Below are 14,936 nucleotides of genomic sequence, written 5' to 3'. Positions count from 1 at the left end.
GGTAGGTAGTGCAGCTTTGCTAATATCAGGGGAATATTAACAAACGGGAATTCGGGGGACGATGCTAAATCATGCTAGCTACCGCCTGTAGCAAAAGTAAACAACGGATTATCGTGGATTATGTCAGTACTGGCCTGCATAGACAACTCAAGGTAACATTCATTTCACCCAAACATATAGGGCCCGTTTCCCAGATTAGGCCTAGTGCTGGACTATAAAGCACTTTCAACAGATCTCCATTGAGAATGCTTTTTAGTCCTGGACTAGGCTTCATCTGTGCCTGGGAAATGGGCCCGTAGATTGGATGAACCATCCCTTTAAGTAAGCACCAGAATGTACCCATTATAACCATAACTGGAACAGTCAATAGTGAGGGAAAAAAACCAACATTAAAAGGCAACATTGTCCCGTACTGACCCAGGATCAGGTCAGTATTTCTGGGTAGGAGGACACAGATTGGCAGAGGCTCCTGAAGGGAGGGCTGGTACTCACTTGAAGGGGCTCTCGATGGAAGTGGCCGTTACTTTAAAGTGCTTGTATCTCCTGGCGTTCATCCTCTCGTTTGTGGTGATTCCCAGACCAGCAATCTGGAAGAGGGGCGGACACACGTAGAACACAATGTCACAAATAGTTGTACAAAATAAATTAAATAAAAATGGACCCATCTATGGCATCACAACGAAGGGTCAAGATGAGGGTCAAGGATGTAAATGCATCCCATGGACAAAAATGATTCTAAACAGGATATAGGCTCCTGTCCTATGGGTGGTTCTAGCTGGGACCAGGCTTACTTTACTTATCTCACCTGGCTAAATGCAGGTTAAACATACAACCAACCAACCAATGGTCTCTAACCTGGTAGAGCTGGCACATGATCAGCACAGCCACCCACATGAAGTGGAACACACTGTTGAGGAACATCCAGAACATCCAGGGAGAGCAGGAGGCGATCTGCGTCAGGTACAGCCAGAAACCATCCTTGGTGTAGTTGGTGGCGCAGTGGATCCTCCAGTCTGGGTAGAGGGGCAGAGAGGTTAGGGAACAACCCTAGGGTGATCGAGTAGGGCTGACGATTAAACCATCTAGCTAAACCTGATCCTGCAGTCTATGATTGCTAAGTGTATGAGTGATTACATAGACAACCTATGATTGAAAGGGTTGTGTTACAAGTTTATAGAAATGAAATAACAGCACTAATAATTGGATTCATGGACAAATTAAAGTAGTAACCAAAATGTGGTGCACCATAACCAATAGAGAGATAGCAAAATAACATCTAACAATTTCAAAGATTTTACTGAGTTATAGTTCATAGAAAGGAATCAGTCAATTGAAATAATTTCATTAGGCCCTAATCTATGGATTTCACATGACTGGGCAGGGGTGCAGCCAAACATCCTGTATAAAGCTAGGTTGTTTACAGCTGTAGAATTGCATAAAGAAATCATGGTGTGTAACTAGAATAAGGTGGGGTGGTGTAACTAGAACGAGGTGTGGTGAGGTGGTGTAACTAGAACGAGTGGCGTGGTGGGGTGGTGTAACTAGAACGAGAGCTGTGGTGAGGTGGTGTAACTAGAACGAGTGGCGTGGTGAGGTGGTGTAACTAGAACGAGTGGCGTGGTGGGGTGGTGTAACTAGAACGAGTGGCGTGGTGGGGTGGTGTAACTAGAACGAGTGGCGTGGTGGGGTGGTGTAACTAGAACGAGTGGCGTGGTGGGGTGGTGTAACTAGAACGGGTGGCGTGGTGGGGTGGTGTAACTAGAACGAGGTGTGGTGGTGTAACTAGAACGAGAGGCGTGGTGGGGTGGTGTAACTAGAACGAGAGCTGTGGTGAGGTGGTGTAACTAGAACGAGTGGCGTGGTGGGGTGGTGTAACTAGAACGAGTGGCGTGGTGGGGTGGTGTAACTAGAACGAGAGGCGTGGTGGGGTGGTGTAACTAGAACGAGAGGCGTGGTGGGGTGGTGTAACTAGAACGAGTGGGGTGGTGTAACTAGAACGAGAGCTGTGGTGAGGTGGTGTAACTAGAACGAGTGGCGTGGTGGGGTGGTGTAACTAGAACGAGTGGCGTGGTGGGGTGGTGTAACTAGAACGAGTGGCGTGGTGGGGTGGTGTAACTAGAACGAGTGGCGTGGTGGGGTGGTGTAACTAGAACGAGTGGCGTGGTGGGGTGGTGTAACTAGAACGAGAGCTGTGGTGAGGTGGTGTAACTAGAACGAGTGGCGTGGTGGGGTGGTGTAACTAGAACGAGTGGCGTGGTGAGGTGGTGTAACTAGAACGAGTGGCGTGGTGGGGTGGTGTAACTAGAACGAGAGGCGTGGTGGGGTGGTGTAACTAGAACGAGTGGCGTGGTGAGGTGGTGTAACTAGAACGAGTGGCGTGGTGAGGTGGTGTAACTAGAACGAGTGGCGTGGTGAGGTGGTGTAACTAGAACGAGTGGCGTGGTGGGGTGGTGTAACTAGAACGAGTGGCGTGGTGGGGTGGTGTAACTAGAACGAGAGGCGTGGTGGGGTGGTGTAACTAGAACGAGTGGCGTGGTGGGGTGGTGTAACTAGAACGAGGTGTGGTGAGGTGGTGTAACTAGAACGAGTGGCGTGGTGGGGTGGTGTAACTAGAACGAGAGCTGTGGTGAGGTGGTGTAACTAGAACGAGTGGCGTGGTGGGGTGGTGTAACTAGAACGAGAGCTGTGGTGAGGTGGTGTAACTAGAACGCGTGGTGGGGTGGTGTAACTAGAACGAGAGCTGTGGTGAGGTGGTGTAACTAGAACGAGTGGCGTGGTGGGGTGGTGTAACTAGAACGAGTGGCGTGGTGGGGTGGTGTAACTAGAACGAGAGGCGTGGTGGGGTGGTGTAACTAGAACGAGAGGCGTGGTGGGGTGGTGTAACTAGAACGAGAGGCGTGGTGGGGTGGTGTAACTAGAACGCGAGCTGTGGTGAGGTGGTGTAACTAGAACGAGTGGCGTGGTGGGGTGGTGTAACTAGAACGAGTGGCGTGGTGGGGTGGTGTAACTAGAACGAGAGCTGTGGTGAGGTGGTGTAACTAGAACGAGTGGCGTGGTGGGGTGGTGTAACTAGAACGAGTGGCGTGGTGGGGTGGTGTAACTAGAACGAGAGGCGTGGTGGGGTGGTGTAACTAGAACGAGAGGCGTGGTGGGGTGGTGTAACTAGAACGAGAGGCGTGGTGGGGTGGTGTAACTAGAACGCGAGCTGTGGTGAGGTGGTGTAACTAGAACGAGTGGCGTGGTGGGGTGGTGTAACTAGAACGAGTGGCGTGGTGAGGTGGTGTAACTAGAACGAGTGGCGTGGTGAGGTGGTGTAACTAGAACGAGTGGCGTGGTGAGGTGGTGTAACTAGAACGAGTGGCGTGGTGAGGTGGTGTAACTAGAACGAGTGGCGTGGTGGGGTGGTGTAACTAGAACGAGGTGTGGTGGGGTGGTGTAACTAGAACGAGAGCTGTGGTGGGGTGGTGTAACTAGAACGAGAGGCGTGGTGGGGTGGTGTAACTAGAACGAGAGCTGTGGTGAGGTGGTGTAACTAGAACGAGTGGCGTGGTGGGGTGGTGTAACTAGAACGAGTGGCGTGGTGGGGTGGTGTAACTAGAACGAGTGGCGTGGTGGGGTGGTGTAACTAGAACGAGAGGCGTGGTGGGGTGGTGTAACTAGAACGAGAGGCGTGGTGGGGTGGTGTAACTAGAACGAGAGGCGTGGTGGGGTGGTGTAACTAGAACGAGAGGCGTGGTGGGGTGGTGTAACTAGAAACGAGAGGCGTGGTGGGGTGGTGTAACTCGAACGAGTGGCGTGGTGGGGTGGTGTAACTCGAACGAGTGGCGTGGTGGGGTGGTGTAACTAGAACGAGTGGCGTGGTGGGGTGGTGTAATAGAACGAGTGGCGTGGTGGGGTGGTGTAATAGAACGAGGTGTGGTGGGGTGGTGTAATAGAACGAGGTGTGGTGGGGTGGTGTAATAGAACGAGGTGTGGTGGGGTGGTGTAATAGAACGAGGTGTGGTGGGGTGGTGTAACTAGAACGAGTGGCGTGGTGGGGTGGTGTAATAGAACGAGGCGTGGTGGGGTGGTGTAATAGAACGAGGTGTGGTGGGGTGGTGTAATAGAACGAGAGCTGTGGTGAGGTGGTGTAACTAGAACGAGTGGCGTGGTGGGGTGGTGTAACTAGAACGAGAGCTGTGGTGAGGTGGTGTAACTAGAACGCGTGGTGGGGTGGTGTAACTAGAACGAGAGCTGTGGTGAGGTGGTGTAACTAGAACGAGTGGCGTGGTGGGGTGGTGTAACTAGAACGAGTGGCGTGGTGGGGTGGTGTAACTAGAACGAGAGGCGTGGTGGGGTGGTGTAACTAGAACGAGAGGCGTGGTGGGGTGGTGTAACTAGAACGAGAGGCGTGGTGGGGTGGTGTAACTAGAACGCGAGCTGTGGTGAGGTGGTGTAACTAGAACGAGTGGCGTGGTGGGGTGGTGTAACTAGAACGAGTGGCGTGGTGGGGTGGTGTAACTAGAACGAGAGCTGTGGTGAGGTGGTGTAACTAGAACGAGTGGCGTGGTGGGGTGGTGTAACTAGAACGAGTGGCGTGGTGGGGTGGTGTAACTAGAACGAGAGGCGTGGTGGGGTGGTGTAACTAGAACGAGAGGCGTGGTGGGGTGGTGTAACTAGAACGAGAGGCGTGGTGGGGTGGTGTAACTAGAACGCGAGCTGTGGTGAGGTGGTGTAACTAGAACGAGTGGCGTGGTGGGGTGGTGTAACTAGAACGAGTGGCGTGGTGAGGTGGTGTAACTAGAACGAGTGGCGTGGTGAGGTGGTGTAACTAGAACGAGTGGCGTGGTGAGGTGGTGTAACTAGAACGAGTGGCGTGGTGAGGTGGTGTAACTAGAACGAGTGGCGTGGTGGGGTGGTGTAACTAGAACGAGGTGTGGTGGGGTGGTGTAACTAGAACGAGAGCTGTGGTGGGGTGGTGTAACTAGAACGAGAGGCGTGGTGGGGTGGTGTAACTAGAACGAGAGCTGTGGTGAGGTGGTGTAACTAGAACGAGTGGCGTGGTGGGGTGGTGTAACTAGAACGAGTGGCGTGGTGGGGTGGTGTAACTAGAACGAGTGGCGTGGTGGGGGTGGTGTAACTAGAACGAGAGGCGTGGTGGGGTGGTGTAACTAGAACGAGAGGCGTGGTGGGGTGGTGTAACTAGAACGAGAGGCGTGGTGGGGTGGTGTAACTAGAACGAGAGGCGTGGTGGGGTGGTGTAACTAGAACGAGAGGCGTGGTGGGGTGGTGTAACTCGAACGAGTGGCGTGGTGGGGTGGTGTAACTCGAACGAGTGGCGTGGTGGGGTGGTGTAACTAGAACGAGTGGCGTGGTGGGGTGGTGTAATAGAACGAGTGGCGTGGTGGGGTGGTGTAATAGAACGAGGTGTGGTGGGGTGGTGTAATAGAACGAGGTGTGGTGGGGGTGGTGTAATAGAACGAGGTGTGGTGGGGTGGTGTAATAGAACGAGGTGTGGTGGGGTGGTGTAACTAGAACGAGTGGCGTGGTGGGGTGGTGTAATAGAACGAGGCGTGGTGGGGTGGTGTAATAGAACGAGGTGTGGTGGGGTGGTGTAATAGAACGAGGTGTGGTGGGGTGGTGTAATAGAACGAGGTGTGGTGGGGTGGTGGTAATAGAACGAGGTGTGGTGGCGTGGTGTAATAGAACGAGGTGTGGGTGGGGTGGTGTAATAGAACGAGGTGTGGTGGGGTGGTGTAATAGAACGAGGTGTGGTGGGGTGGTGTAATAGAACGAGGTGTGGTGGGGTGGTGTAATAGAACGAGGTGTGGTGGGGTGGTGTAATATCAAATCAAATCAAATTTATTTAATAGAACGAGGTGTGGTGGGTTGGGGTAATAGAACGAGGTGTGGTGGGGTGGGGTAATAGAATGAGGTGTGGTGGGGTGGGGTGTTCCACTCACAGCAGATACAGCCGTAGATCATCCAGCTGATCATGCAGAGCAGGAAGAACAGGTAACCCATGAAGTAGCGGTGATTCCCACTTCCTGTTGACAGCACACAGAGAAGTGAGAGGGGGAGTTAAGCCTCATCTGTCTGGTCCCTCATTATTCTCATCCCTCCTTCCCTCCCTCCCTCCCTCCCTCACTGTCCTCATCCCTCCCTCACTGTCCTCATCCCTCCCTCACTGTCCTCATCCATCCATCCCTCCCTCCCTCCCTCCCTCCCTCCCTCCCTCCCTCCCTCCCTCCCTCCCTCCCTCCCTCCCTTAATTACTGTCCTCATCCCTCCCTCCCTCACTGTCCTCATCCCTCCCTCCCTCCCTCCCTCCCTTAATTACTGTCCTCATCCCTCCCTCCCTCCCTCCCTCCCTCACTGTCCTCATCCCTCCCTCCCTCCCTCCCTGTCCTCATCCCTCCCTCCCTGTCCTCATCCATCCCTCCCTCCCTCCCTGTCCTCCTCCATCCCTCCCCTCCTCCATCCCTCCCTCCCTCCCTCCCTGTCCTCCTCCATCCCTCCCTCCCTCCCCTCCTCCATCCCTCCCTCCCTCACTGTCCTCATCCCTCCCTCCCTCCCTCCCTTAATTACTGTCCTCATCCCTCCCTCCCTCCCTCACTGTCCTCATCCCTCCCTCCCTCCCTCCCTCCCTGTCCTCATCCCTCCCTCCCTGTCCTCATCCCTCCCTCCCTGTCCTCATCCATCCCTCCCTCCCTCCCTGTCCTCCTCCATCCCTCCCTCCCTCCCCTCCTCCATCCCTCCCTCCCTCCCTGTCCTCATCCCTCCTGGCTCCCCCCAACCGTCCTCCTGGCTCCCCCCCCCAACCGTCCTCCTGGCTCCCCCCCCAACCGTCCTCCTGGCTCCCCCCCAACTGTCCTGTCCTCCTGGCTCCCCCCCAACTGTCCTGTCCTCCTGGCTCCCCCCCAACTGTCCTCCTGGCTCCCCCCCAACTGTCCTCCTGGCTCCCCCCCAACTGTCCTCCTGGCTCCCCCCCAACTGTCCTCCTGGCTCCCCCCCAACTGTCCTCCTGGCTCCCCCCCAACTGTCCTCCCGGCTCCCCCCCAACTGTCCTCCTGGCTCCCCCCCAACTGTCCTCCTGGCTCCCCCCCAACTGTCCTCCTGGCTCCCCCCCAACTGTCCTCCTGGCTCCCCCCAACTGTCCTCCTGGCTCCCCCCAACTGTCCTCCTGGCTCCCCAACTGTCCTCCTTGCTCCCCAACTGTCCTACTGGCTCCTCAACTGTCCTCCTGGCTCCCCAACTGTCCTCCTGGCTCCTCAACTGTCCTCCTGGCTCCTCTCCAGGTCAAGACAAATGAGAGACGTAGAGAGAGAGAAGGAGAAAGACAGAAAGAGTACAGTAGGATTGAAGGAGGCCAAGTAGTTGTCAGATCTGTCAGTCGGCTCGTTGGGTCATACTCAGATACATGAGCAGGTGTGTGGGGCTGCTGCCAGTCACTGTTTGGACTAAAGGATGTGAAGGGGGGGGGGGACCTGGCCAACACACTGAGGACCTCTAGGGAGTAACTTGTAGCGCGTCTACGTCGCTGCCTGTCTAAAAAGCAAGCTCCATCCTGTCTGGCTCTTAGGGGACAGCATGGATGCTTTAGGACCCCCTTCCTTTCCTCCTACCCCCCCTTCCTTCCATCTCAAAGTTTACAGGCAGACATGTCTGGACACGTGTCAGCTGTTCATGAGCCCATCTGTCTGGAAGTTCAAACAGTCGAGGGAAAAACAGGCAGCTGCTGCTTCACGGCTAACAGAGCTGGGCAGCGTGCGCGTGCACACACACACACACACACACACACACACACACACCTCCAGCCTTTCTATACTCTGCCAGAACAGCTAATGAATTCATATGGGTGTCAGCTTGTTTATTTTTCTTACAGAACCATGTGCTGCTTCTTAGGCTGGAATTCTGTGGACATAAATGACAATCAGCTGCACTAACTCCGGTTGCTGGGCAATGGGTTGTTGCTAAGCTAAATACTGCCGCTGGTGTTACACATACCGACACAGTTGCCCACCCAAGGGCAGTGGTGGTCGAACTTGGCGATACAGCGGTTGCACACGGCACAGTGTTTGGACCGGATGGGCTTCCGTATCTGTGTGGACGAATACAAATGTATTGAGGCTTGACAGAATGACAAAGTTAAACCCAAATCATGCAAAACACTTCAGGACATAATAAAATTAAGTAATTTCTTTACCAAACAAGTACTGCAGAATATGCTGAGATCCAGGCTGCCCGTCTCCGCCAGTTCAACAATAGTCTGGAGACGTGAGAGAGAGACGTGAGAGAGACGTGAGAGAGAGAGAGGTGAGAGAGAGAGGTGAGGGAGAGAGGTGAGAGACGTGAGAGAAACGTGAGAGACGTGAGAGAGAGAGGTGAGAGACGTGAGAGAGAGGTGAGAGACGTGAGAGAGAGAGGTGAGAGACGTGAGAGAGAGAGGTGAGAGAGATGAGAGAGATGAGAGACGAGAGAGAGAGAGGTGAGAGACGTGAGAGAGAGAGGTGAGAGACGTGAGAGAGAGAGGTGAGAGAGGTGAGAGACGAGAGAGAGAGAGGTGAGAGACGTGAGAGAGAGAGGTGAGAGACGTGAGAGAGAGAGGTGAGAGACGTGAGAGAGAGAGGTGAGAGACGTGAGAGAGAGAGGTGAGAGAGATGAGACGTGAGAGAGAGAGGTGAGAGAGACGTGGAAAGAAAGAATTGGATTTGCAATATATCAAATCAAATTCTATTTGTATGGCAGCTGCAGCGCAAGGGCCAGTTAAAGAACAAGAGCATCTTAGCCCGAGTGCCAGTCTCTGTTGTGCTATAACTCCCTGTCATTCATTGTCATGCCAAACAAGGACAGCAATGGAATTGGCAAGAGAACAAACGGATCTGGAACCAGGCGAATGCTATCTGTGAGCGAAATTGAAATTGGCAAAAAAACGTTTAACTTTGAAATGTGTATCTGATAGAGTGGGGTCATGGGAGCAGAAGGAACCTTGCTGAGCCATGGATGCAGAGGGAATGAGAAGACTGCAGAGGGAACACGACTAGCTAGCTACCCTCTTGAGAGCAAGGAAGGAGAGCTGGCTGTATGAACTACGAATGAACCAGCAGGCTTCTGAGGCGGCAGCCCAGCCCAGACCAGTGGACCAGGCTCTGGTTAACACTACAGAGCACTAACGATGGGGTCAATGCCCAGCCCAGTGGACCAGGCTCTGGTTAACACTACAGAGCACTAACGATGGGGTCAATGCCCAGACCAGTGGACCAGGCGCTGGTTAACACTACAGAGCACTAACGATGGGGTCAATGCCCAGCCCAGTGGACCAGGCTCTGGTTAACACTACAGAGCACTAACGATGGGGTCAATGCCCAGCCCAGTGGACCAGGCTCTGGTTAACACTACAGAGCACTAACGATGGGGTCAATGCCCAGACCAGTGGACCAGGCTCTGGTTAACACTACAGAGCACTAATGATGGGGTCAATGCCCAGCCCAGTGGACCAGGCTCTGGTTAACACTACAGAGCACTAACGATGGGGTCAATGCCCAGCCCAGTGGACCAGGCTCTGGTTAACACTACAGAGCACTAACGATGGGGGCAATGCCCAGACCAGTGGACCAGGCTCTGGTTAACACTACAGAGCACTAACGATGGGGTCAATGCCCAGTCCAGTGGACCAGGCTCTGGTTAACACTACAGAGCACTAACGATGGGGGCAATGCCCAGACCAGTGGACCAGGCTCTGGTTAACACTACAGAGCACTAACGATGGGGTCAATGCCCAGTCCAGTGGACCAGGCTCTGGTTAACACTACAGAGCACTAACGATGGGGTCAATGCCCAGACCAGTGGACCAGGCTCTGGTTAACACTACAGAGCACTAACGATGGGGGCAATGCCCAGACCAGTGGACCATGTCATGGTTAGCTCTCTGGGGCACTAACGATGGGGGCTATTTTTAGCCCTCTCATCAATCCCACACAATGAGGATTGAGCTGGGGTCAGAAAAGAGCTGGAGACCCTACTATACTCCATTAGTGTGTGCTAATGAGACACAACTCCCAGAGCTGTGGGGAGAGAGAGTGGATGCCTCTAGCTGAACATTGTCACAAATTGCATCCTATTCCCTATATAGTGTACTACTTTTGATTCGTAAAGAAAAATTGTGCAATGTGCCTAGCTCTCTAATCAAATTCATGCACTTTCCATGCTCCGGGGGTGAAGTTTCCCTTAGGTACAGATCTAGGATCAGCTTCCCCAACCCTCACATTAACCATCAGTTGGAAAAAGGTTAAACTGACCCAAGATCAGTGTCTACGGGCAACACCTCACCCTACTCTACTTGCCATTTCAAAACAAAATGGTGGTGTGTTGGGTAGTTGTATCGGCATGATGGGTAGTGCCAGCGTCATGGGTAGTGCCAGCATCATGGGTAGTGCCAGCGTCATGGGTAGTGCCAGCGTTTACCTTTTTCTTCTGCTCCTCTGAGGCTTTGATGATCCCGGGGTCTGATTTCCAGGACTTGCCGAAGTTGTAGAACAGACAGACACTGTTCAGGAGGAAAGGCAGGTGGACGGTGGCAAACGGGAGATGTACAGAGGAGTTAAGGAGGACAGCTGATTGGCTGAAAGGTGACTACAGCTCTTAAAAGGGATAGTTCACCCAAATAACACAATGATATATTGGTTTCACATCCTGTCAGGAGTCTGGACAAGGTCAGACAGAAAATGCTTTTTATATACTTCCACACTCTGAGGTTGAATAATACTGTGAAAATTATGATAATGCCCTTATAGTGTAAGGGCTGTTTGAAAAGACCGCCTGAAACTTCAGCCTGCTTTGGTGGGATGGCGTTTTGGCCTGCCTGGTAACATCAAAAGGTGGTAACTTGGGCAATAGACCAATAAGAAAAAGAGTTCCACACCTCTCTGCCAATAACAGCTAGTATTCAGTTTTCCCTACTCAGATTGCTCCCAGACAGTCCTAACAAAATTCTTGCTTGAGAAATTACTATTTGTTATGACTCTATTCTTTTTAAAATTTTTTGGGAAAAACAATCACAGAAAGGTACTTAATTGTTACACAGAAATGATTTGATTCAAAGTTAAAAACAGCTGCATTGGACCTAGACGGCTGTGCCGGCTCTGACTAGCCATAGTGACATCATCCAGACAGAGGGCGTGTCACAAATGGCATCCTATTCTCTATGTAGTGCACTACTTCAACCAGAGTCCTATAGGAGTCCTATGGGCCCTGGTCTAAAGTAGTGCACTATAAAGGTAATAGGGTGCCATTAGGGACGCAAAAGACTCGCCCTCCGCCCACTCCAGCCTATGAGGAAAGCAGCTCAGTGGAAGCTTGACTCATACTCTCACCCAACCAGAGTCCCGAGTCTCTCACACACTCGTCATCATTTGCACAGGAAATACAACAGAAGCAACGGAGTGAGTCTAACCAAAGGGAGTGGTTAGGCTTAACCCTAAAATGCCAGAAAATGCCAATGTTGATCCATACAATCTCTTGTATCTAGAACCCAAGTTTAGTTTTCACAGGGCCTGTAGTCAATTAATTAGGAGCTACAAATGAAAAAAAAAAAAAACCTACTTAGGAATACCAGCTTCAGAATTGTAATTGCATAGAATGTATTCCTGTATTTAGGAAATGCCTACACCCAAGGTATACTGGCATTTCTTTGTGCATTTTAACCACACATTAACACAACTCCCACAGTGTGGAGTTAGAATGTTGATTCCATACATGAGAGAAACATATCTGATTGACTGACTAAATAAACTTTAGATTATGGAGTTGGCTTGACGTCATTAATTATTGTGTCCACAAGAGCTGTTTCAAGTCTGCATGGCCATCTAGTGATAAGGGTGTGTGTGTGTGTGTGTGTGTGTGTGTGGGGGGGGGGGGGGTCGACGGGAGTTAGTGGGTCACAAGGACATCTGTGGGCTGGTAACGTAAAGAAGGATTTCCTCAATTATAGTGGGAGTGGAGTGAAATCACGGCATGACAAACAACTAGATTCCAGGAAGGAAACTCGGAGCCATATGGCCCCCCCAGAGCCCTACATAGGAAATAGGGTGCCATTTGGTTCTCAGTCATACTCTACAGCGCTTTCAGTCTCTAAAGGCTGAATGAGGTCATAAATCTGTATAATTATCACCAAAAGAAGTCTGGGCGCTTTAATTACCTCTTCCTCTGTAGGTCTATCTAGCTACTTCATAAGATAAACACTCCAAATTAACTACGTGGGGCTGCATCCCAAATGGAACCCTATTATTCCCCATATAGTGTAGAGGAACATAGTGAATTTCCATATAAAGTAGTGCACGACAAAGGGACCAGGGTGACACTTGGGATCCATGCATGGAAGTCCTTATCGTCTCACTAAATCAATGGGCCGTGATACTGTTGGCACAGAGCCGGTAATTCTTACAGTGATCGATGGAGATTCTCATATGGACGACGCTTCAATGTTTCCCTTGAGGCCTTGCTGTGTAGGCCCTCCCCGTAGCAGCTATTAGTCTTTGGAATGGCTTAGGAGAAGGGGTATTACACAAGATGGGTCAAACAAAAGGGCCAAGCATTTATGAAGCATGCTGATTTAAGGAGACTAATGGTGTTGACAGTGTCCATACAGCTCCGGGGTGAAATTTCTCCTAGGTACAGATCTAGGATCAGCTGTCCCTCCCACAATCCTAACCTTAACCATTAATAGGGAAAATTCCAAACTGACTCGAAATCAGCATCTCGGGGCAACTTCCCCCTACACCTCTATACAGTGTGGTGCAGGGTGGGGTAGTCACCGAAATGTCTGTTTTTCCTCACCGCCTCTCCTCTGACTCCAAGTCATCATGGTCTGGCTGAAGACTGAACGTCCTCCTAAAAGAGCACATTACAGGACCAGCTCAGTGGAGGAATCCATCTTGTCAGGCCACTAGAGACAACAATGACTAGATTCATGCTTGACTTCTACTCTCTCCCCCTCCCCCAGTCTCCTACTAACAGGAGACTTCCTCCAGTCTCCTACTAACAGGAGACTTCCTCCAGTCTCCTACTAACAGGAGACTTCCTCCAGTCTCCTACTAACAGGAGACTTCCTCCAGTCTCCTACTAACAGGAGACTTCCTCCAGTCTCCTACTAACAGGAGACTTCCTCCAGTCTCCTACTAACAGGAGACTTCCTCCAGTCTCCTACTAACAGGAGACTTCCTCCAGTCTCCTACTAACAGGAGACTTCCTCCAGTCTCCTACTAACAGGAGACTTCCTCCAGTCTCCTACTAACAGGAGACTTCCTCCAGTCTCCTACTAACAGGAGACTTCCTCCAGTCTCCTACTAACAGGAGACTTCCTCCAGTCTCCTACTAACAGGAGACTTCCTCCAGTCTCCTACTAACAGGAGACTTCCTCCAGTCTCCTACTAACAGGAGACTTCCAGTCTCCTACTAACAGGAGACTTCCAGTCTCCTACTAACAGGAGACTTCCAGTCTCCTACTAATAGGAGACTTCCAGTCTCCTACTAATAGGAGACTTCCAGTCTCCTACTAATAGGAGACTTCCAGTCTCCTACTAATAGGAGACTTCCAGTCTCCTACTAATAGGAGACTTCCAGTCTCCTACTAATAGGAGACTTCCAGTCTCCTACTAATAGAGACTTCCAGTCTCCTACTAATAGAGACTTCCAGTCTCCTACTAATAGAGACTTCCAGTCTCCTACTAATAGAGACTTCCAGTCTCCTACTAATAGAGACTTCCAGTCTCCTACTAATAGAGACTTCTAGTCTCCTACTAATAGAGACTTCTACTCTCTCCTCCTCCCCCAGTCTCCTACCATTTCAGTAACAATAAAACTGTGGAGGTGACCCAGTACTTGTAACTACTTTAAGGAGAAAAGCTTTTCTCCTTTGAGTCCCATGTAGAATAAAATGCTTGCTGGGGATGAAAAGGCAACCGCTTGGGGCTCCGCCAATGACACTTGATCTGATTTCAACTGCAGGCTTTAAAGGATAACCAGTCTGCAGTAGCAGACTTTGAAAACCAGGCAGAGACAGAGATACCAAGCCCACACCTGGAAGTCAATGCAGACACAAAGCCCAGACAAAGGCCAAGCCGCCTCCACTGATTACAATGGCAGAGACATCACATGGCTGCCTCACAACCACCGCGGCACAACCACCACAGAAAAACCACCGCGGCAGAACCACCGCACAACCACCACCGCACAACCACCGTACAACCACCACCGCACAACCACCGCACAACCACCGCACAACCACCGCAAAAACCACCACCGTACAACCACCACCGTACAACCACCACCGTACAACCAACACAAAAATCACCGCACAACCACCGTACAACCACCACCGTACAACCACAAAAACCACCGTACAACCACCACCGTACAACCACCTCCGTACAACCACCACCGTACAACCACCACCGTACAACCACCACCGTACAACCACCACCGTACAACCACCACGTACAACCACCACACAAACTACCGTACAACCGCGGCTGTATCAGATTCAAACCAGATCACAACAATCATTTAGACTACATGTGGTCCATACCCAGTTGGTCTCGGTCTACTGCGCGAGCCAAGACTGTGTTAGCCCGCTGAGCTACAGCCAAGGCATTAACTCGGGGAGCTAACGCGAGTCTTCAGGTCTCAGGCAAGGTTACACCCTCAGTTACATAACATCCACTTCCCAAAGAGGCACAGTTGGAATGGAGTGAGGAGGGACTGCTGGAGTTTGTGAACGCTCCAGGGTGTAGTTTCCCCTAGGTACAGATGATCAACTAGGTAGGATCAGCTCCCCCTCCCCCAACCTTAACCATTAGTGGGGAAAATGCTAAACTGACCCAAGATCAGCGTCTAGCGTCAACTTCACCCTACTCCGTTTAGGAATCCAGTCATCCCTTGCTGTAGCCGTCTACTGTTCT

At 51.6% G+C, this 14,936-nt stretch overlaps 1 protein-coding gene across 2 annotated transcripts in view; it reads right to left on the bottom strand.

The window, feature by feature from the left end:
• LOC115199157 (palmitoyltransferase ZDHHC17) overlaps positions 1-14,936 on the bottom strand; it is a 49,568-nt gene that overhangs the window by 3,144 nt on the left and 31,488 nt on the right. For both annotated transcript variants that reach the window (XM_029761773.1, XM_029761772.1), the window contains exons 11-16: positions 10,444-10,568; positions 8,186-8,248; positions 7,987-8,080; positions 5,943-6,026; positions 856-1,013; positions 493-587 (exon numbers count right to left, since the gene is read on the bottom strand). In XM_029761773.1, coding sequence (XP_029617633.1) covers positions 493-587; positions 856-1,013; positions 5,943-6,026; positions 7,987-8,080; positions 8,186-8,248; positions 10,444-10,568 — 619 coding nt within the window. The remainder of the gene's footprint in view (positions 1-492; positions 588-855; positions 1,014-5,942; positions 6,027-7,986; positions 8,081-8,185; positions 8,249-10,443; positions 10,569-14,936) is intronic.

The sequence above is a fragment of the Salmo trutta genome, chromosome 8, assembly GCF_901001165.1.
Source record: "Salmo trutta chromosome 8, fSalTru1.1, whole genome shotgun sequence".
NCBI lineage: Eukaryota > Metazoa > Chordata > Actinopteri > Salmoniformes > Salmonidae > Salmo > Salmo trutta.
The sequence above is the reverse complement of the archived record's forward strand: the minus strand, read 5'-3'. Positions and strand labels throughout refer to the sequence as shown.